This window comes from Lotus japonicus, chromosome 3 (assembly GCF_012489685.1).
Source record: "Lotus japonicus ecotype B-129 chromosome 3, LjGifu_v1.2".
Classification (NCBI taxonomy): domain Eukaryota; kingdom Viridiplantae; phylum Streptophyta; class Magnoliopsida; order Fabales; family Fabaceae; genus Lotus; species Lotus japonicus.
Genome location: NC_080043.1, coordinates 70,092,191 through 70,116,637, shown reverse-complemented (window position 1 = coordinate 70,116,637; position 24,447 = coordinate 70,092,191). Strand labels below are relative to the sequence as shown.

Sequence of the window (24,447 nt, the reverse complement as noted above, 5' to 3'; positions counted from 1 at the left end):
TGTTTTGCTTATGATTATTAGAATCGGACGGTTCAACCGGAACCGGTATCCTTGGGGTCCAGAATAACAAAAAATCCCAGTATCTAAAAACCCCCTAAAAAGTGGGTCAATCCGATTAAAACCCTGTTAACTCAGTGAAATTCTTAACTTTTTCTTCAAAAGTTCTACTATTATTTAAATGAATATTAGTGGTTTAGTTCCTTTTAATTGCATGAATAAATGACCACCAATATAGTAAATATATTCATGTTTTCTTTCTCATCTCATTTCATAATGTTTTCACCACTTTCAATTCATGTTATTTGTTAGTGAAATTTTTCACATGCTAATTTAAGCTATCAATTATATAATTATATCGTTTTTCTAAGTAAAGGCGCCTTCCGGTTAGGCAGGTTTATATCTTGTTTATGTGTGAGAGGGAGACAAAAAAGTTTTTTATCCACTTATAACTGGTGTAAATAATTTTTTTTAATAAACTCATTTTTAAGTCCATGACTCAATGATAATTTAACTTGTTGCTAAATAAAACATGTAAAGTGTTTGGTAGATGTTTAGACTCTCAGAAGGAGAAATATCACGAGAATAGAGATAAATAATGAATGTTATATATGATGTGAAGCGAGAATAGAGATAAATAATGAATGTTATATATGATGTGAAGTGAGGGATAGAGAAAAAAAAATATGTTTTTAATGAGTGTTTATACTTATGAAAATTGAACTACAATACTGATTTTAATTATGAATTATGTTTTCATCACACCTCTTCACCTTACACGTTTAGAGAAATATAAAAACATAAGAAAGATAAATGAGTGATATGATATATGATGTGATGAAAACAGAAGAGACAAAGAAAACAAGATGAAAATGAATTGTAAGAGAATGTGAAGTGTGAGTATATCATGACTCGTTAATTATACTTGACAAAAACTAATATCAAACCAAGACATTGACATTCAATTTGTAGATTAAGGTCAACAATTTAACACCACAGGGAGAAACCAGAAAATATCTGTGATCCAAAACAATCCAATAGAACCAAGCCAAGTCATCAGCCAAATCTTTATCTCATGGTTTACAATCACAGTGCATCTTATCTTCCTCTTCCACCACCCCTTTTCATAGTATATGATGATCTCATCTCAAATGCTGCTGCTATAGCTACCAATTCTCCATTCTGAAGTGCCCATTTCTCTGATCTTAGTTTACCAAACCAAAAATGGCAGCCTCTGCTTCATCCATGATATCAGCTCCTGCCTTATCACCCACCATCCAAAAGTCCCAAACCCATCTCCTGAAGCCATCCAACGTGACCTTCCAGGGTCTCAGACCCCTCACAAGGTCCAAAGTTAGCACCCTTTCCACCCCCAACAAAAGGGTCTCTCGTGGATTTGTTGTCAAAGCAGAGCTCAACACTTCTCTGGTGATAAGCCTCAGCACTGGTCTTTCTCTGTTCTTGGGCAGGTTTGTGTTCTTCAACTTCCAGAGGGAGAACGTGGCCAAACAAGGTTTACCTGAGCAGAATGGACTCACACACTTTGAAGCTGGTGACACACGTGCCAAGGAGTACGTGAGTCTCCTGAAATCCAATGACCCTGTTGGGTTCAACATTGTTGATGTCTTGGCTTGGGGTTCCATTGGTCACATTGTTGCTTACTATATCTTGGCCACTGCTAGCAATGGCTATGACCCTTCCTTCTTTGGTTGATTTGATCATGTTGTTGTTCCATTTTGATAGTAGTTTGTAATGTTATTGATGTATAGTTTCTCTCTGAGATCCGACAAGTTAAGCTACTCAGGATGCATTTGCTACTATGATTAATGGAAATTGGAACAATTCTGTTAATTTTGTTCTGTAGTTTGTTTTTTGTTATAAATTGATGTAATGTAATAGTCCTCTCTACATAATCAGGTTTGCATAAGATTGTTCTGTTAAAATTGATTGCTATGATGCCAACATTGTTCTGTTAAATTTTATTGCTTTAGTTTAGTGCAACATTGTCAATGGACTCTGTAATTGTAAGAACTTGGAGTGATAGTGTTTTCTTTCTCTTAGGAACTTTGAATAGATCTTAAAAAAGAATCTAGTTATAATGAAGATAGGTAGATGTTTTTGGCAAATAGGGTTAGCTGGCTCACGTAATCAATGATTAAGATAATTTCTTATTAAATCTTTTTTTTTTCTGAAATAAAGGAGGTGGTGACTTGAAAGAGCAGAATGTTGGTATCTAGATACCAGTAGGATTTGAACCCTGGACTTGGGAAATTGTAAACCATCAAGTACCATTTAGGTTATCCATACCAGCAGCAGAATGGTAGATGAAGAAAAAGGGTGGATTTTCTTTGTTTGGTGGAGAAAACAGAAAATGACTACTAGCATCATCAATGCTCCTCAATTCTCTTTTCTATATTCCCTCCCTGTGATGAGTAAGTGAGATTGAAAGGGTGCTTGCTATGAATACAACACAATTTCTCTTCACTCTGCATAAAAATCACATCCCTCTTTCTTTCTTATTTTCACTCCTTGTATCCAGCTAGCTACTGTTGCTTCTAAGATGTCCCGAGTCTTGGCATTTTTGGTGGTTCTTGGTTTGGTTGGTTTTGTTTTGAAGGGTTTTGATTCTGCCATTCTGGTATGAAAGCTGCGAGGGTTGTGGAGCCTGAGACTTCTTCACAAATCTTGAGTTGGAACAACACCAGTTTCTTTTCACCTTTCCTTGTCATTTGTTTCTTGCCTATGATGAGGTTCCCTCCCAACCGCCTGCACCCGCGTATATTAGCAGCAGGCATGTGCATCATAATCTGTTTTATGAACTATCAACTGCTCGTGAACCTACCAGGTGGCTTCATCAAGGCAGATGATGGTGTGGAAGCTTTGATGGCTATTCTGAAGCCTCGGACTTTTGTTAAATTCTGGATTTCGAATGTCATCTCTTTTGTTTCATCTATTGGTGTATTTTGTCTCTTGCTCAAGAGTACACTTCCTCTTAACCAGCCACTTATAACAGCAGGCATTTGCATCGCCATCACAATCCTAGCTTTTACCATTTTCTTCTATGTGCTGTTCCTGCTGAGGCCAGTGAGAGTTAGCTTAATATAATTTTAGGTATAGTGTAGTGTAGGTGTTTGTTTAATTTTCAGTGATTGCTCTTGTTAATTGTTTCTACAAATCATTATGTCTACTCTAGTGTAGTGTGCACTTTCAGTGTGATGTTCTTGTGATAGTGATATTGTTGCTTGTTGCTGTTGAAGTTGATAATTGATATACAAAAGCTATGGTTATTTGTGCATATTCATTATCTCCATGATATAAAAAACTGAAGATCAAACCATGTTTAAGTTCGCTAAAAGGAACATTTCTCTATGCTTATCCAAATTGTAGAGTTGATTTCTTTATTTAATTGTTAGATCACATATTCAACTCACGAGTTCAATCAAATACTGATATCATAAGAAAAGAAAAGAAAAAGTACTGATATCATAAGAAAATCATCCTATTTTGTTCATATCTCATCCTTTAACTTAATTTTCCTTCATTACTTTTTTTTTTACAGCAAAATAAACTTTATTGAATAAGAGATTGAAAAGCGCCATGAGAACAAGCCTCTCATGAGAGCTAAAAAACAAACCACATAAAACACCACTTTTGGGGGAGCACACTTATGACAGAGCCTCATTAAAACCTTTATTAGGAAAACCCAGTGGGAAAAAACCTAATAAAGGAAAAAAAGTACTCAAATCACCAAGTGACTAAAACCCCCTAAAAAAACCATTACACCCACCATTGAACTGACACCAAGACAAACCCTTATCTACCAAAAAACAATTACGTGGCCCAATCTGTTATAAAGCTTGAGACAATCCTTCAACATACAGTAGCAGCAAACCAGCTCCCCATTAGTCACCAATTCAATAAGTTCCAACGAACCCTCGAAACCAAACCACACCAACCAAGCATATAACAAGTCCATAGGTAAAAACCCACAGAGAACAAAATCACATGTCCGCAACCCCCATCCACCACAAATAAATCTCGAGGAAACAAACCAAGTGACCTTCATCAGTCAAAAAACACAACCTTTCCCATAAACGTCATTGCAACTCAGGATGATTTAATTTGATCGGATTCTTAAGTCTTTGAATCATCATCTCTTCATCACCATTGTAAACCACCCCCAACTGTTTCCCAACCTTCCATGTCTGTCGAGCCCTTGAATCCAGGTCCATAAAATCAAACTCATCCATGTCTGTTCCCCTCGGTCTTCCTCTCTTTGCTTTAGGCTTGACCACTTTTCAACCTCCCCCAGCAGCACCGGGCCCTCCTACCCTTTTTCGCCCTCTTCGTTGTTTTATTTTAGCCAAAATTTCATCATCTGAATACACACTATCCACCACATCGGGTGCCACGAATGTTGCTTTATCTTTCTCGCCCTCTTCAACATCCACACATGTGATTAATTTTTTGTGGTGCCCTCCTTGACCCCTTTTACGAGCTAGTGCCTTCACTTCTCTAAAACTTCTCTTGGTACTATTTGATTTTATTTCCTCCTGCTGAATACTGCCACACACGACATCCCCCGGGCCCTTTCCATCCGTTAATTGTTTTAATCCCAGTCCACTACTAGAAGCCTTTTTTTGTGGATTACTAATCAGGTTTGCATAAGATTGATTGCTTTGATGCCCTGTTAAAATTGATTGCTTTGATGCCAGAATTGTCTATGGCCTCTGGAATCGTAAGGTTTTGGTGTCAGTGTTTTCTCTTATGAACTTTGATTCTTAAAAGAATCTAGTTTTAAAAAATGAAATACACAAAAAAAAAATACAAATAACGATGTGTTAGTGGAAAGTGTGGCTACTTCTCTTAAGGAGGTCTATGGTTCAAATCTGCCTTTACACTATTTTTGAATTAACTCCCACATTTTTTAATGTTTTGTAATTCATAGCATTACTAAAAAAATTGAAAAGCAAATTAATTAATTTTCCAAAAAAAACAAGAATCCATACATTATTAAAATAACTTATGATAATTTTAAGTTTCAAAAAAAAAAACTAATGATAATTTTCCAATACTCATGTGCATTTTTCTTGCACTTGTACTTTTTTGTTATATATATATATATATATATATATATTATTAATAAAAATATTTTAATTTATGTATTGAAATTGGATCGCCAGCCCAATAACCAAAAATAATTTTAATGTGTTAAAATTTTATTTTAGTCCCCTAATTTTTGTCTCCTAGTTCCACCAATGGTTAGCTGGCACACCTAATCTATGATTTCTGATCAAATCTACTTTTTCTGAAATAAAGGAGGTGGTGACTTGAAAGAGCACAATGTTAAAATGAAAAAAAGAGAGAGCATATTCCAAATTTCTGAAATTAGTCACACAAAATTTGTAAGCTGCATGCGTATGTTGTTATCTATTTGGTTAATTTTGTGGACCGGAAGGAAGGAACCTCTCAAGTATCATCAAATGATGGGCAGTGATGAATCTAGAAACTTTTTAATGTTGGGAGCAATATTTATAAGGAAGTTGTTATTTGGACAACCACATCTATTCGAACCCCTTTAAAGTGAAAAATACTAAAATGCGCTTAATGAAAAAAATATAAAAATCTCCACGCCATCCTCACATTCTCTCCTTACCTCTTTCCTCTTTCTTCCCTCACCACCACCACCACCACCACTAACACTGTAACATCCCTAAATCTCGAGGGTCACTTTAGTAACCTTTTTTAAAATGTGAGTAAATTTTTGCCGAATAAAAACATTTTTAAACATTAGATTAACAAAAAGAAATAACAGAAGGAGTAAATGAACTGAATAATTTCAATTTATTAATAAAATCTTGATTATAAATAATTCCTTCAATTTTAAACATAAAGGTAAACTAGTGTTCGACCTCCCCGAGCCAACACAACAAGAAGGTCTCTAGGTTAGGTTCGAATCCTATAAGCAAACTCGGCTCAACTCCAAGTACAGACTCAATTATCACACTCAATACCTGACTCATAATCCACGTGCCCCCAAGACCTCCTCCAACGCTCGCATCATATTATCTTGCGTCCTCTGCTCTCGCCAATCCTATAGTTGAACCATCAGTCACGTGGTCGATGTCCAAAGCCATGTTGTCGTCCATTTCAAGCAGGTATAAAGCCGCATCTCGATTGGTCACACACATGCTTGTTGTCTAGGCGTTAAGCGTCCCAAACAACAAATGAGCAAGGGTCAACTTCTAACACACACATATCATAAGTTGGGTATACTACCCTACCAATCACAAGTTATTCCCTAAACTAACATTCACAAATAGAGGAACTATATTCAGCTCTAAGGTTCACAAATATGGGGAACTATCTCATTGTTCTAAGTTATAGTTAGTCGATACTCATGCAGATGCATGCAGACGCTTTGGATATCCATAAGTTGATCCCTCATGGAAAGGCAGGACGAGCACGACTCCACGATCGGGGTTGGACCTCTCCAACGCACCTCTGCCCATCAGCTTGATGATCGGGGTTGGACCTCTCCAACGCACTGTCGTATCACGTTTGTCACCACCGACTAGCCCAATCCAGGCACTAGTCGTGACCTACCAAGCCCAATCTAGAAATTTGGTCCACAAATGCATGTCATGCAAGTCAGTCATCATCACTAGGCCCTAAGCCTTTCACATTCTTCTCATATGAACAAAATCTCATAACAAAATTGTAACTTGCATGCATAACGATAAATGAAGCTAACACCCTAGTCATATAGGCATGTTCATAACAACAATAACTAACATTTATTGCATCATAATCATATAGAATTTCTAGCACATACAACATTGATAACCCTAGTACCATGTTATGTCTAGAAATCACAACCACAAACAATATTCTAGGATGAGGCCGAAGTGCTCTTACTAGCATATTCATCTAGCATAAGGTCCTTAACATTTCATAGTCATACAATCACAATCAATTATTCTAGGTCGTAGTCGAAGTGCCCTTACCTCGATGGTACACTTTCCTAAAAGTCTCGGGTTGCTCCTTGAAGTTAGGTCTACACTCGAAAAGATCCTACCAACGAACGGACATAGTAACGTTACCATATAAGAGATGATATACCCATACCCCTTGGAATTTCGAAATCCTCTTTGAAAAACCAAAACTTTCTCTTTCATAAGATCAAAACCTGCTTTCCAAAATATTTTGTTTGAAGATCATAAGAACACCATAAGAACACTTTGAAGAAAAACATAATTTTCACATAGTCTCCATGCTTTCAAGATCAAAAGCTCTTTCTAATGATTTTGCTATGAATATGGAAGAACATCATAAGAACACTTTGAAGAAAACAAAACACTATTTCTATAAACTTTTCCTTGATTATTAGATCAAATGATCATTCTCTTCTAGATGTGGAAGATCAGTATTCAATGCGACCACAAAGCATAATGAGAATCAAGATGATTCTATTTGTGTGTGTTTCTCCACTTAGGTCCTTCTGATCCGCATCCATGGAGTTTTATTTTTGGATCGGGTTTTCAGATTAAAGGACAAGAGATTGGAAGAAGAAAAGAAAAGCGCTTTTGGGGGTTTCAATGTCAGAGAGCTTAAAAAAATCAGAAATTAAAGCTAGGAGGTTGCCAGCTAAAGTATCACTTAAATGGAGGTGCCTTTAGAAAAAAAACTTAATTGAAGATGGTTGTTGAATTCAGTTATATCAATTTATCTTTTTTGATAGAATATCAGTCGATTTATCTTACCCTTAAGCATTGAATTTTTAAGCCAAAATTCACAGCCTTATTACTTTATTATATTTTCCTTTCAAAAAACAAAGACATTATCTTCATTAATTTAACAAAAACAAAATTATATTCCTCATACACATTATTTTAGAATTATTTACTTTCAAATTCAAGTCCATTAGAATAACATTTTCAGTTCATAAGTAAAGTGAATTTAGTTTTTTAATTTAAAAAATCTTAATTTTTTAGATATTTAAATAATTGAAAACTTATGGTGAATAAATACACAACGTGAAAATTTTGAAAATATGACATAATATTTACAAACCCAAAAAAAATATCAATTTTGGATGTAAATTTTAAAAAAACTTTAAAAAATTGGATGTATATTTCAAACAAAAACATTGGCTACAAATGTACAAAAATAAATTGGCATATACAAAAAGTCACCCGTGCCTTGCACGGGTAATTCCACTAGGTAAATTAAGTATCATTCAAGCCGAAGGAAGTTTAATTACCTATGAATTTTGATCATCTCATATAACATGATAAAGTCAAATAGAACATTGTTTATATCTTTCTTCATAATATTCAATTGATCCCACATATTCCAGACATATGAAGAGAGATAGACTTAACTTTAAGGAAACATGAAATTAAAAAAAAAAACATATATAAAAACTTATCTCTTACCTCTTGTTTATAAGAAACTAGTATTTAGCCCGTTGACCCGTGCGATGCACGGGAAATTTTAATTCGAATTAACTACTAATCATTATCATTCAGTATAGATGAACATTAATATATATGGAATAATACAATGATGTATTTACTGATCGATCGTTATTATTTTCTATTGATGTTTTTACATATTATCTTCAGTGTGGACATTAATTGGATAGCTTTTCAACATCAACTGTGGTTCACGCTGTGTGTGTTGTTTGGTACAATCTTGCATGTAAATGGCAATCCTTTTAATGTGTGTGTTGTTTGGCATAATCCTGCATCCCACATCACACTGTATAATATCTTCTTAATATTTTTATCGTTTAAAATCAATCTTGAACATTGAAGGTGATTAATGTAATGCACGGAGAGACTCATTAACACGCATAAAAGGAAGGAAAGACTTTTTAACATCATAAGACTCAATCTTTTGATAATTAATGTGGTGTAGGGACGTGATTCATACTCTTGAGGAATAATCATTGAGAGTTCACACACTTTAGAGGAGCCAAATTTATAAACCAAAGACATAAACAAATTTCCAAGAGACTTGTAGCATAACAATGACATAACCAAATTTACCTCATTAGCATAAAAGGATATCAATGACATCAAAACCTTGTGTTTGCACACAAAGCCCTTGATAAAAATGATTAAATGTTTGAACTTCATTATCTTTTTATTGGAATAACTTCAGTATCTTAAATCTTACTATAAAGATAATGCAATGCATAACCTCTCTTTATTATAAAAGCAATGCAAAATTTCCAGCGTTTTTCTTCTTATAAAATAAAACCTTGTTAATAAAATGAGATGTATAAAAAGAAGAGGAACACAAAATCCATGAAATGGAGAAAATATCAAAGAAAGAAACCCAACATTTTTATAAAAAGTAGCATAATATCTTTTTAATTCAAATTTGTGATGCTCTAATCAGCCAAGGTACATGTGGTGGGTACACTGCGACAATCAGATTAAATAATGAGACTAATATACTTCTATCATCAGAGGACAAACTATTTATTTTAGTTTTTTATAAGCAAATTGAACATAAGGGAGCATAAGGGTGCCCCAAACCCATCATACAAGTATGTTATCAAGCAAATGCTTGCAAATAAAGCAAGCAATATAACACTTGAAAAAGAAACAATAATCAGAACGTAAGGCTAAGAAAGAAACATAAAAGATATTGGCGCCTCACCCAATTGGAAAAAAGAAATAATAGCCCACTATTCATGTTGAAATATCCATGCTGTTATATCACAAAGCAACCATCCACTATCAGCAACAGAAATAGGAGATAACCAATTAAATCCCCTATTCCAGATGATCACAGAATCTGCAGCAACCTCTATTTAATCCATGTATTTGCTTCCCAGTTCCACTATCTCACAACATATTTAGGCAAACCAATGGATACTCAATCTATTCGAAGATAGCAACAAAAAAAGCATCTCTCCCTTGCCTTTATCCAAAGCCAAGTTCTGTATTGAATTACATCCACCACCTGATCAACATATGCTTCTTTTACCCAAAATATTGCATTGTTCCTACAATTCCAAATTGAGCCCACAGTAGCCCCAAACTATTTATTTTAGTGGCAACATAACTTAAATAAATAGTAAGTTACATGCTTTTGCAATGACCATGTATATCTTTGTACAAATTGAAAACTAATTGTATCATTCAGACATCAAACAATTTTAGTAAATGCAAGAAAGCTCAATTGCAGAATTTTGTCACATGAATAGCTAAAGTAAAAATAACTAACTAACCTAATGTATAAATGAGTTGGTCAGTTTGTTAGGAAATTAGTAGAGTTTAAAAAGGGAATAATTTAAGGCATCCAATCCAAATTGCAATATGGGGAACTCTAGGGAGAAAGCTGGTTCTCTCATAAAACCTTGTGGCTATAATTCTTGTTCCCTACCCAGTTCAATTTCAAGAACTTTTACCAGTAATACAATTTTATAGAATATAAATCCAACTTCTACCAAAATAACATTGTGCAATGCATTATAGCAGAATCCAAGCATGTCACTTCAGCATCTTAATTTACCTCAAGAATCATTTTCTTGATCATATCCTCAATTGAAGTTTTAACCTCAGTGATTACAGTAGCAGGTCTCACATTGTGCTCAAAGTAAAGATCAACTTCCAATGTACTATTCTTTAGTTTCTTTGCAGCAGTTACCTATTATAAAACCGACAATCAATAATCTAATAACAGATTTAAAAAAGGGTCTACAAATGGATGCAAACCAAAAAAGTGAGGTAAAAAGAATAATGGATCATTATATTACCTCACCCTGCATAGTCCATGACTTTGGCCCTATGTTGGCTTTCTCCATCTCCTCTATCTTTGATTGTATTTTTCAGGTTGCTTTTCATGGGTAGAAGTTCTTTTCTTCTACATACAAAAGAAAAAAAAATGGAATATGAAAGTTTAGTTTTAAAAATAAACCCCCTTCCCCATTATGTGTGAAGTTGTAGAGAGAGATATTTGTTTACCAAAGTCCATATCATCTTCATCGTCAGAATCTTCAGATTCTTGAAGGAATTGTGTTTTTATTTTTATCCCTTTTCCTTTCTACCCCCAAATAAGTCTTCTTCATACCTTACAGAAACATTAAAAAAAATGAACACAACTTACAGATACAATGACAACATCTAAATAAGTATATTTCAAGGAGTTATATTATTGAGTAGTGGCCCAAACATAGCCAATTGCATATGACTCTTCATAAATCTCTTTCATCAAATTAGTATGAAGAATATTTTCCTAAGCCAGCATTTCCTTACTCAGTCCACAACTGAAAACTAAATACCAAAGCAACCTAGCTATAAATTACAAATGTATGAAAAGTTACATAGGAGAACAATTTCACCTGTTTGCTTTTGGGAAATTTAAGATCTTTGTGAAGAATATTTGCAAATGTTTTCTGTCTCGTCTTTCCCCTGAATGGTGTATACCCATAAAGCATTTCATGCAGAAGAATACCTAAAAGAGAGCATTGAAGTCAAACAATGATATCTTAAGCGTTGGCTTTTGTTAAGTGTTTCAATTTCAACTCTCCAAATCATTAAATTGGGTATGAATAGATAGCCTCAGGGTGCAAAAGGGAAACAAAGGAAAAGCGCTGAGAATAATATTTACATAAAAACTAATTATTTATCCATGGAAGCATCAATATCCACAATAAGCCTAAATAACAATATGCATTCAAATCAGAAACTGACATAGATTCTTAATCGCATTTATTTTCTTTTATAGGAATTTAGGATTACCTAGAGCCCACCAATCCACAATAATTGTATGACCTGAACCAGTTATAATTTCCTGCACAATTTGATCTGTTAGTTACAACAAATTCTGAGAAATGCATAAGCATTTCCACAGTAGTTCAAATAGCACAAATGCAATAAACATATAACTACCAGCTCATTATGTCAATGACAATTGTAAAAGGAACTTTAGGCATATCATGTAAATATTACCAAGAAGCACAGAAATAAATATCTCCAATGTTGAATAATAGCTCCTTGCCTACTAATTTCTTAAAAGTCATGAAAAATGAAAAAAAAAAACATGAAAAATGATAAGATTAATGTCAATGGATTCTGTAAAAAAAGACATGAAAAATGAAAAAAATTGTGCAGAATTTCAAAAATCAATTACTACAATCATATGAATATCAAAAGAGCTATACCACTAACCAAGAAGGACATGCAGGGATCAGTGCTAGAAAATAAAAATGAGGGCAGAGTAGGGATTGATTCTCCATGCAGGATAAAGACACCAAAAGGTAAGTTGAGGAGGAAACCTCACAAAGGATTTAGCTTTAAACAAAACATAATAGCAACTTCAATTTATAAACTAACAGATATAACATAATGGAAAATCTCTTTCATATAAAGTCATAACTTCAAATTTAATTAACCTCTTGTGAATTCATTAGTTCTTCACATGGTATATTGATAAGCTCCATTGCCTCACGATGATTGAGAACAAACACATTACTATCAAGCCCATCATCCACTTCAATTTTGAAGGAATACCTATTAATAACAACATACAATAATATGAATTAAGATGACTCGTGACTAATGTAAGTACTATCAGGTCCATTTAGAGAATTAACACTATTAAAAGACCAAAAAAGAGACCAGGGAATGCAGTGGAAAGTACTCACCTATGCATAAATTTTGCAATTGTTCGAAAGCACCGATTACATCTAAAAACATCATGACCACATTCCAGTTCAGTATAACATCGGCACGGTGGATAGGACCATTGACGATCTTTCAGCAAACTTACAATGCAAGCATGGACAATCTGCACCCCTGTAAGTTATATCCTCCTTAGTAGAAATTAAGAGAAAAACTCTGCTACCAAAAATATTAAGAAAGTCAGAAATGAAGAGAAAGAGATCAAAACAACATAAGCACTGTAGGAATTATAAGGATATAATATGACTATATGAGAACAATCATAGGGAATAGAAGCACTGAAATCAGATAGACGAATCTGCACCCCATATGCCAATGCTCATCTCAGCACCATATATTATGGCTTGGTTATAGCAGTTTTGATCAAAGTAATTGGTACTTCACAAAATCACAAGTTATTTAAACTATGAACATACCCCTAATGGTAGTGTCCATTATACACCATAAACCAAAAAAATAATCTTTAGCAAGAAGAGGTGTCACAACTTAAAACATACCTGTAACTAAAAAACCCAAGCGTATGCAGTATTTAATTTTCTGCATCGAGACCAAATATTGACACCAAATCTCCTGATTTTCTGCAACCAACAGGAATCAAATAGCAATTGGAAGGGAAAGTGAAATGTGGTGCAATGAGGGTGGTGGGAATATTTATAGGCAACTCAATCTGAGGAAAAAACACGAAAGAAAAGAACTTCTGTAAAACCTTCCCACTACAACCCTCCATCTACAAACCTAACCCTGCCGAATCCCCCTAAAATAGGACATCTAATCAATAAGATAACTTAAAAAATTCGAACGGAACACCAAATTTAGAGCAAATCGTTGATGAAATCCAAAATCTAGTAGGTTCACTCAGCAGGTACACTGTTACCACGACTTACCTACGAAATTGTTGACGGCGGGATGTGATGGGTGCCACCGGAGAAGCCATGGAAAGTCGCTGAAAATCGGGGAGAAGCAAATCCAGCTGGAAAGGGTTAAATTGATCTCTTTCCACACGCCACAATCCCACAAAATCTGGAAGAGGCTTGATTTGTAATCTTAGGGTGGTGGAAGGGACGGCGGGTAACTCCTTTCCCATCTTTTCCGGGAAAGAACGACACGACAGTGGAGAAGAAAATAGGAAAAGGGTCCAGATTACATTGACCGTCAGATTTCGAGGATGAAGGGTTGGGATATCCTCTCCCAGATGAACAGTAAAACATGGTGAGAAAGAGTACTGGTGAGCCCAACGATGCCGTTTCAGAAAGAAGAAAAAAAAGACAGGTGGCGCAACATGATTGGAGGTCTTTTAGGAATAGTAATTGAAGAATAAGAAGTAGTAGATGTAATTAAATTGAGTTTAATGAATATGCACCGTTCGTGTAAAAGTAATTTTAGACTGTCATTCGATCACACTATACCACATAAGATAGACTGTTACATTTGTTTTGGCCACCAGTCTCCACGGGGGAAAGGGCCCCACGTGACTAATCTGGCTTGGGATATGGTAGTGATGTCCCTGACCACAAAGGTATTATTTTTTACCTCAGAGGAGATAGAACCCGGGCCAAGAGCCTAGACGAAATCTCTTAAGGAAATGCACATTCACCACTTGTGCCACCCTAAGATAAATCGTTACATTTGTTTTAAATTTTATTAAAAATAAATATATATTTCATGAAACGAAAATTGCTTAAGTAAGCAAATTTTACATATTAGTGCATAACCCTTTAATTTCATTATATTTATGTGGTAACCCTTTGATTCCATTATATTTGCATAGCCCTTTTTCCTTACTTATGGCCCAATTGTTCCCCCTCCGTATTGAATATCATCAAATCTCATCATTGTGGCTGAAGCCAGCACAATCAATTTGTCTGCATGCAGTGTCGTTTTGGTTCCACAATCAAAGGCATTTTTAGTATTGAAATAAATAACCCTTGCGCTATTAAAAAAAATAGTCAGAAATAGACCCACATTCTTTCTGCAGTTAACACAACCACAGGTTCATATTCACTGAAAAAAATATCAAAATATTGTAAAAATCAGAGTGTTCCAAAAATTTCAACATATTTTCATTTCTTTTTATATCTATAATAAATTTTTGGACAGTCAAAATCCTCTCCCATGGTGAATTCGCTTCATATTGTACGGTTGTTTAATGTTGCTGCAAATAATGTTGGTGCAAATACTAATGTGGTTTCACATATCTCAATGTATTTATGGAGAAATTAAATTTTTTTACGTTTTAACATAGATTATAAGAACTAGATTTTATCACGTCTAATTCAGCATAAATACATATTGAGTTCAACAGAAATCTGAAAACGTATCGACACACTTTCGAGTCTTGGACTTTGCTTTGATGAAATAGCAGGGAGCAAGTTGGCCCCAAGTATTTGAATTTCACATGCTGTGTCTTCTTCTGTTAGTTATGACGCACCAACCTTACATATTGGACCTGTTCTGGCCACACCTATATATGGTTGCTACGTACCTAACTGGACCATCTGATTCTGAGGGAAAATGTTTGGACAGTAGTTACTTAAGATGAAGATGAATCTCCTACAACAGTTTCAACAACTCCCAATTCAGTTTCACTTAACTTGTAACAAACCAATATCATGTAACGTGTATGGGTGTGTCTACCCTTCTAGCCCTTCCTTCCACACTCTATGCCTGCAACTACCATACCTCAACTTGAACCCTGTGCTCATTTGATTTCCTTTTCTTGTCATTCCCTCACATCTATTTCCACCTGCTTTCTTTTTTCATTTATCTTCTTCATTTTTGATCATAATACCTACATTTATCACATTATCATCACTTGACCTCTATTGTTTTTTCTATCTCTTTTCTCCCACATCTAGAAAATTTCCACCTAGATAGGGCGTGGAATTTTTTCCGAAAGAAGATATTGCCCTACTTTTTATTCTACTTCAATGTACAAAACCATAAATTTATTATTAGTAAATATAAATTAAATATGCAAAACATCTTTACTTTATCCATATCATTGTTAGCGTACTACGAACACATAAATTGTCATAATTCCGACTTAGATACAATGAAAGACAAACATCTCTTTAAGAGTGTATTTCCTCATAAAATTTAAAAATCAAACTTTCAATATATGAGCTTGAACAATCTCTTAACTTGTATCTAACTAAGTTTTGTAATAGGTTTTTCAAGTAATTTTATTTGTGTTATTGATAAGTAATATTCTTATTGTTAATTAAGTAATTTATTTCCTTTACACTCAAATCCTAATTGTTGTGAATACTCAACTGGTGTCGGTGGCGTGCAACGGTAAAAAATAGTTGTTTGAACCCCTAAATTGATAATTCGAATTCTAGGAGTCGTACTCTTTAAAAGACATTTGACTTTCACCACATCCGAGTCGAATTACGATGACAATTTAACACATAATAAAATCCTAACTATGAATATTAATTTGTACAATCTAAAGGTGACATGTTGAACAATTAAAAAAGTAAAGCGCAGAGCATCCTAATCCAAATGAAAAAGATCAAATTAGCCCTCATGTTTTTGTAGATACCACATTATTTTATTCTTTTGATATATTTCTATCAGAAATACTCCAATTTTCTATCTAACTAACCAATCCAATATTAGAAGTTAAAAAAATCATTATTAACACAAAAAGCCAAAAATCATTTTCTAGTCTTAAGAATTCCGTACCTTAAATCGAATTATAATTTTGTTTGTTCATTTTCTTAGTCTTAAGAAATCCGTACCTTAAATCGAATTGTAATTTTGTTTGTATGTATATATGTCATAAATTGAGGACAAGGTACCTCCATAAATTTAATTTATTTACTCCTGTGGGCCTATATTTTAATTTATTTTCTAACAAACAATAAAATGCTCATTCTGTGCCTTTGACTGGTCAGTGTTCATAAATTATGTTATGGCTATAAACCACACATTTTCTTTAATCAATACCGAACCCATTTTGTGTTTTTGCATGTCCTTTTCACACTCCCTGTCAATGCTACGAGTTTAGTTTCATATCATGTTCACATTTCTCCACGGTGCAGGAACCAAACCAAGCCATAAAACAAGTGCTACCAGTTGAAGACAAAGACAAAACCAATCCTACTGTACAAAATTACAAAACCACCAACAAGAGAAAATAAATATCCAAACATTACTAGTTAGAGAAATTAAACCCCACCCCATAAAAGAAAAGCCAAAGAAAGCAAGCTGTCACAACCCAAAGGAAATTAAAATAAAAGACAACACCTTAATTAACCACCCCTTAAAAGAGTACTACTTCATATGCTAAGAAGATCTTTAGCTTCTTTAGATGCTGTGGTTGGAGACTCTAAACTGTTGGATGGTGACAAAGAGGATTCAGTGATGGTTGAGTCTCCTCCATGTTTTGAATCAGGTGGCTGTGGAAGCTCAGTGAGGATTTGAACGACTTCGCGCATGGTGGGCCTCTCCACTGCTTGTTCTTCAACACACAGCATTGCTACATAGAATACATGCATGACCTCATGGAGTGGAACTGAGGGAAGCCTAGGATCAAGAACTTTTAGCACCCCTTCTTTGTTTGAGTCTGTCATTTTTCTCACCCATTGCACAATGTCCACTCCATCGCCAAATTCCCCAACTGGTTTCCTCCCTGTTACGAGCTCCAAAAGAACCACCCCGAAGCTGTACACGTCACTTTTCTCATCCACTTTCAATGTGTAGGCATACTCTGCAATCAAAATCTCAAGTTCAGTCAACAATCATAAACAAAAATAAATTAAGTAGCTAATTAATTAAGTGCATGTTTGAAAATAATTCTAGAATTGATGCTGAAACCGAGAGAAGCTTCTATTAGCTTGTTAGTGCTAGAATGCTAGAATTGAATGATGAAAGGACTTAATTATTGTTTGGGGGCCTTATGATTACCATCTGCTTTATTTGACATGTTGCAAATTACCATCTGTTTGAACACATCTAAGCATCTAACCTAACAATGAAAGGACTTAATTGATGTTTGGGGGCCTATGATCAAGGGAATCAAAATAGGTGTCTACTGCAGACTTACCTACTCTTTGCTTAAAGTGGTAATATTAATTGGAAGCATATACTAATTTAGTGGACAATTCAAGAAGTCACTAGTGTTTGATAGAAAGAAACTAGTCAAGGTAGACAACATAGCATGGTAGCACTATTATTTAATTAATTAGTTAATTAGGGACATCAGAACAATATCAACAGTTCTTTTCTACAACTAAACCAATGATGTTGAATCAAAAGAGACAAAATCCGACCGTTAAGGACTATAGATTGCAATTTGACTAGGAAAAGGAAATTAATTAGTACATAAATTCAACATATCAATCATCAATAATATTGAACTTGAATATGTTACCTGGAGCTATGTATCCATAAGAACCAGCAATAGCAGACATGCATTCAGATGTTCCAGAATCTTGAAGGAACTTAGCAAGCCCAAAATCAGCAACATGGGCTTCAAAATTGGAATCAAGAAGGATATTGTTCGATTTCACATCTCGGTGAACAATCAGTGGTGAACAATCATGATGCAAATAGCAAAGTCCCTTTGCAGCCTCCACAGCGATTTTGTACCTGGTGTCCCAAAGAAAATGACCCCCTTTCTTACCATGAAGAACCTCACCTAAACTCCCATTAGGCATGTACTCATACACCAAAAGATTAGTCTCATGGTTTGAACAGAAACCCAATAACCTAACAATGTGCCTGTGTCGAATTTGCCCCAATGTCTGAATCTCGGCATTGAACCCATGATCATGGGAAGAGCCTCTGCTCATAGCTGGTAGTCTCTTAACAGCAACATGACCCCCATTTGGCATTGAACCCTTGTAAACAATGCCTGCACCTCCCTTCCCTATAATGTTGTCCTCCTTCAAGGAATCCAAAACATCATCCACAGTGAAGTCTAAGCGTTGGAATGCAGTCAATTTCCATGCACGAGCTTCACTCGCCTTCTTCAGAGACCGTGCTTTGAGTATTGCCGCAACCGCGAAAGCAATCGAGCACACCAGCAACCCAATAACTAGCAGAAGCTTCAAAGAAGGTGAAAGTGGACCTTTGACATGAGGTTGGCGAGGGCCATTGATAACCCCATCTTTGCAAGGACCCAAATAAGGACCACATAATTCAGGGTTTCCCAAGAAGGAGGTATAGTTGAAGTAGCTGAACTGGCCAGTACCAGGAACCAAACCAGAGAGATTGTTGTATGAAAAATCAACAGAAGTCAAGCTCTGCATAGCTGCAACAGAAGATGGGATGGCACCAACTAGGTGATTCCTTGAAAGGTTCAAGTAGTTCAAAATCCGCATGCCGGTGATCTCTTTCGGAACCTCACCAGAGAGCTCATTGCGGCTGAGATCAACAAAGGTTAACAACTTGCATTGACTAATCTCAGGCGCAATAGGACCTGAAAACTTGTTGTGGCTGAAATCCATCTTGGAAAGCTGTTGAAGCTTCCCAATCTGAGGTGGGATTCTACCAGAGAACTTGTTCCCATCAAGGAGAAGCTTCTGCATGCTGGTGAAGTTGCCAATGGTGGATGGTAAGGGACCAGAAAGCTTGTTGTTGGAGAGGGTAATCTGACCAATGTTGTGAGAAACAGAACCAGTTTCAGGAAACTCCCCAGAGAGAAGATTGTCCTGAAACTCAACCTGTGTGAGTTTTGGAAGCCCGAATAGCCCTTTTGGGATAGACCCATTCAGAAAATTCTGACCCATTCGAATCCTGGTCAGAGATTCACACTTTCCAAGCGATTCAGGAATGGGACCAAAGAGAAAGTTGCCAAGAGCTATGAGGGTCTGAAGACGATTCCCGGAACACATGTGAGGTGGAAGAGTCCCTGTCAACTTGTTGGAAGAAAGATCAACGAGGGTGAGCTTCCCATTCTTCCCCAAACTCTGAGGAATGCTTCCGGTGAAGTTGTTCTCCCAGAGTTGCAGCACCTCCAGCGCCGGCATCTCTCCGACGAACTCAGGAATCGCTCCGTGGAGCCTGTTCCTGAAGAGGTTCAACAGGGTAAGATTCTTCAGCTCAGCGAAGCTCGCCGGAACCTGGCCGGAGAGCATGTTGTTGGATAAATCCATGGATTTGAGGCTCTTGAGGTGCCCGAGCTCCGGCGTGAGTGAACCGGAGAGGACATTCACCTGGAGGAAGAGTGTGTCGAGTTTCTGAAGCTTCCCAAGCTCTGCCGGAATCTCGCCGGAGAGGCCGCAGTAAGCGGCGTCGAATCTGAGAAGCTGAGTGAGGTTACCGATCTCCGGAGGGATGCCGCCTTGGTAGTTGTTGTAGTAGCCGAGGTAAAGCTCCCGGAGGCTGGTGAGGTTTCCGATCTCCGGCGGGATGGTGCCGACGAGGTTGTTGCCGGAGACGGCGAGGTACTCGATGTGGACCCATCTGCCGTACTCCGGCGGGATGGTTCCGGTGAAGTAGTTACCGCCGAGATGCAAATGGCGGAGGAAGGGCATGCCGGTGACGGCGAGTGGGAGATCGCCGGTGACGTTGTTGTTGTAGAGGTCAAGAACCTGGAGGTTGAAGAGGCGCGAGAGGTGAGAGGGGAAGGTGCCGTTGAAGAGGTTGTTGGAGAGGTTGAGGAAGCGAAGGGAGGTGAGGGAAGAGAGCGAGGGTGGGATGTGGCCGGAGAACTGGTTGTCGGCGAGGGAGAGGGAGGAGAGGAAAGGGAGGGAGGAGAGGGCGTCGGCGGTGAGTTTGCCGGAGAGGGAGAGAGAGGAGAGGTTAAGGGAGGTGATGTGGCGGCGGGGGCCGCAAGTGACGCCGTGCCAGGAGCAGTGGTGTGTGGTGGTGTTCCATGAGGAGAGGGCGTGGGTTGGGTCGTCGGAGATGGAGGAGGCTTTGAATGTGAGAAGCGCGCCGGGCTCGGAGATGTGACCCGCGGTGGCGAGCTCCACCAACACCGCCACCAGAAGCAGGAGGCGCATTTTGTGAAGAGAGAATGGAAATGGAAAATGAATGAGTGTGAGTGAGTGAGTGAGTGAGTGAGTGTTTATTTGGTGTGTGTGTTTCTCAAGACAAGAGAGAGGAGAGTGAGTGAGTGAGAGTCATCCCTTTCCCTTTGTTCAAAAAGAGAACCAACTTTGCCAATTTTCAACAATTTTTATTTATCCTCTAATGCCCATTCCAATGCCCACTTTGGTTTTTTCCTATATAGATAAATATTGTTTATAACCTAAGGTTTTATCTACACTTTGTTTGTTTGTGAAGAGTTAGAAGAGAGAGAGAGTTGCAATAGATGGAGTTAGGCAAGAGAGAATTCTGGCACCCTAGTTTGGTTTGCTTGAGTTGAGGAGGAGAAGAGGAACTTAGTAAAAATTGTGAGCCCTACACACTTTTTTAGGTCTCCTTCTTTTGGGAAGAGAGTGAGAGAAGTGTGCATACATTTTGTCACGTACCATTTATGCCCTTTAGTTTTATTTCTCTCAATAATATAGCTGGAGCCACTGCCTCAAGTTATGCAATTTGCTCGTGTGTTGTGCAGCCTCATTGTATTATTTTATTGCTTTGCCTCCTTTTTATTAAATAAAGGGTTAATGGTCAAATTGGTCCCTGTGTTTGTAGTGACTTTTGATTTTAGCCCCTCCCCGGAAAAAACTTGCCGATATCTCCCTGTAATTGCAAACATTTTGGTTTTCATCCTCACCGGAGTGGCTCCAAATGGCACGCTTACGTGTTAAAAATATCCTATGTGGATTTTTTATTTTTAATAATTATCCCTCAAATTTATAAATTAAAAAAAAACAAGAAATAAAAAAAACAAGAAACCCTAAAGTCAATTTCCCCCAAAATCAAAACTAAAAAAAACTTAATTATTAAATTAATCATATTCATCATCTTCACCTTCATCCACTTCATCTTCAAACCTACACACTTCTGGATTTTTCCAGCAAAAGACTAAATATCCTCTTCATCTTCACCATCCACCTCCAAAATCTAGATTTTCAACATCAAACCTCTCACAAACACCAAAACCCAAAACACAACCCTAAATCCCCAATTTTCAAAACCCACGAAATCCCCTCTTCATCGGTGACTTCCCGCGCCTGCTACTTCCTCGCTGAAACTACGTCTTCTCCGGCGTGCTTCCTTTTCTCCCCCTCATTCGAAACCTCAACCTTTTGCGATGGATTTGAGAAATAGAGTGAGAGGAAGATTGGTTTGGTGGTGTCACGGGTGCTCGCGATCGAAGTAGGGAGGCGATGAACGATTCCGGCGCGGTGGCTCCATTGGAGGTGCGGTGGCGAGGTTACATGGGCAAGCAAGGTGGTGGTCGCGGTGGTCCTAGATTTGTAGGTTCGATGGAGGCTGATGGGTCTGGATGAAGGGGGAAAATCGTGATGTGGAGGTAGTCAGGTAGGTTTTGAAACATTATGCATTGGATGGTGTTTCTTTTGATGAAAGTCTACATGGCTGCTCCATTTGTCTCTTTAATTCACGATTTGGGGGTTGAATTTGAAATTGGAGTATTGTTTTTTTTTTTAAACAGAAATAGTGTGGTTGTTAACTTGTTATTATTGTTATCGTGAACCCTTTTGTTATTATGAGGAAGCTGATTCCTTAGCAAAAAGTGGCTGCAACAGAGTGCCTCCACTTTGGGTTTGCGTTTCAGATTTGAATGAAGGGACTGTGTTACATGAGGAAGACTTTGGATCTGTAATTGGAGATGGATGGTGAAGATGAAGAGGATAGGGTTTTGGTGAAAAAATCCAGAAGTGGGTAGGTTTGAAGATGAAGTGGATGAAGGGGCATGTGAAGGTGAACTCAGAAGAGGATGAATATGATTAAATTAATAATTAAGTTTTTTTTTCAGTTTTGATTTTGGGGGAAATTGATTTTAGGGTTTAATGAGGCGTATTTTGGGTTTTGTGTTTTTTATTTTTTTAATTTGTAAATCTGCGGTGTAATTATTAAAAATAATAAAAATTCCACATAGGACCTTTTTAACACGTAAGCGTGCCATTTGGAGCCTCGCCGGAGCTCTGCCCTCCGGTGAGGACGAAAACCAAAATGCTGGCAACTGCAGGGAGATATCGGCTAGTTTTTTCCGGGGAGGGACTAAAATAAAAAATCAGTACAAACGCAGGGACCAATTTGACCATTAAGCCTTAAATAAAATAGTATGGTGAAAAAAAGCTATTCAAACTGGAATTTATGAATAATGTTATGTACACACCTCTTTGAGAGGTGGAAAAAGGTGGAAGGAAGAGAGAGATAGGAAGAAAAGAAAAAGTAAGAGAGAGAAAGTATCAGATGTGATAGATGATTAGAGGAGTGAGATAGAAATAAAAAGAGGTGGAAATAGAGTGTTTAAAAAATGAGGTGTGTATATATCATTACTGATTCAAACTGTATTGATTAGTTTACGTTGAAATTGTTTTTTCAAATGATCGATTTATATGAAAATACATTCATATAATCAATTTGGCTTACTTGCACTTTTTCTCCCTCATGTTTCACCGTTGTGCGAAGTTCTTCCCTCATGTTTAAAAGGAGCATATTCACTCCCTCATGTTACAAAATGTGCAGATTCGCTCCTTCCGTTAGTTTACCGTCTGAAAGCTAACGGCAGATGCTGACATGGCTTTCATTAATTGACGTGTCTCTGTCACATGTCCACCAGGATGCCACTAAATTCACGTGACAAACACGTGATTCTTTTACCCTACTCAAATTATATTACCATCTTCTTCTTCTTCTTAACTTTGCCCTAGATTCAGAAGAGAGCAGGAACCAGTGACGGCAAGGAGAGACAAGAGGAAGACGAACGAAGGCCATAAGAGAGAAGAAGAAGACGAAGGCCATAAGAGAGAAGAGGAACACGAAGGCTAGAAGAGGAACACGAAGGCCAGAAGTGAGAAGAGGAACACGAAGGTCACAAGTGAGAAGAGGAACACGAAGGCCATTCGAAAATCCATAAGAGATCAAAGGAGAACGAAGAAGCATGACAAGAGTTAACGATGGGAGCCAATCTTCGATAAGCACTTACAGTGATGCCACTGTTCGTAGAACTCTCTACTGTGACTGTGGGGTTTTGTCTCCGTTAAGGACTTCATGGACAGAGGAAAATTTCGGTCGAAGGTTCTATGGGTGTGGACAATACCAGGTACTTTCTGAAACAATCCTTCAATTAAAATGTAATTTTCTTACATCAAAAACTAATATTTGTTATGGGCAAAATTGCAGGGTAGGGTAAGGAGGTGTGGGTTCTTCAAATGGCATGATCCTCCTGTAAATACACGCCAAAACTTGATGATTTCTGGATTGCTGAGTCAGATTGAAGTCTTGAAGAAGAAGGAGATGTTCTTAATTAGGTGTTTAGGGTTGTGTGTTATTGTGATTGTCCTGTTGATCATTGTTATTGGTATCATGGTTATCAAAGCATGATTTTTTAGGGAGTATTTGTGGGGTATGTAGTTTGAGGTTTGGTATGTTATTGTCATCATGTTTGGCAGCCTTGTAGGTTTTTTTGTAACTTAAATATGAATGCAATGAAAATTACTCAGTTCTATCCTATTTTCTTTGATTCCTATGTTACATATTGAATGAACTCCTATTTGTAAACATCATATGCAAATAGCCTAACTGACCATTAATTTCATACATAATCATCATCCATAAACAACATTCAGACAACTTGAAAGCACATTCCTATTTGATCCCTTGTTTATTAGCTCCACTCCCATTAATTTCATTCAGAATAACTGAATACACACAACAA

General features: G+C 36.9%; 3 protein-coding genes across 3 annotated transcripts; 2 read left to right on the top strand and 1 right to left on the bottom strand.

Moving 5' to 3' along the window:
• Positions 1–1,115: 1,115 nt before the first annotated feature.
• On the top strand, positions 1,116–1,848 carry LOC130745555 (photosystem I reaction center subunit V, chloroplastic). Its single transcript, XM_057597867.1, has one exon. It carries the CDS (start codon positions 1,222–1,224, stop codon positions 1,708–1,710), a length of 489 nt encoding a protein of 162 aa, XP_057453850.1. The 5' UTR covers positions 1,116–1,221; the 3' UTR covers positions 1,711–1,848.
• A 14,912-nt stretch (positions 1,849–16,760) lies between these two features.
• Positions 16,761–20,808, bottom strand: LOC130745553 (leucine-rich repeat receptor-like serine/threonine-protein kinase BAM1). The gene is made up of 2 exons (XM_057597860.1): positions 18,076–20,808; positions 16,761–17,412 (listed from the first exon to the last, which is right to left on the bottom strand). Exons 1-2 carry the CDS (start codon positions 20,651–20,653, stop codon positions 16,982–16,984), a joined length of 3,009 nt encoding a protein of 1,002 aa, XP_057453843.1. The 5' UTR covers positions 20,654–20,808; the 3' UTR covers positions 16,761–16,981.
• A 2,862-nt stretch (positions 20,809–23,670) lies between these two features.
• On the top strand, positions 23,671–24,113 carry LOC130744620 (uncharacterized). Its single transcript, XM_057596790.1, has 2 exons — positions 23,671–23,832; positions 23,913–24,113. Exons 1-2 carry the CDS (start codon positions 23,671–23,673, stop codon positions 24,111–24,113), a joined length of 363 nt encoding a protein of 120 aa, XP_057452773.1.
• The last annotated feature ends 334 nt before the right edge of the window (positions 24,114–24,447 follow it).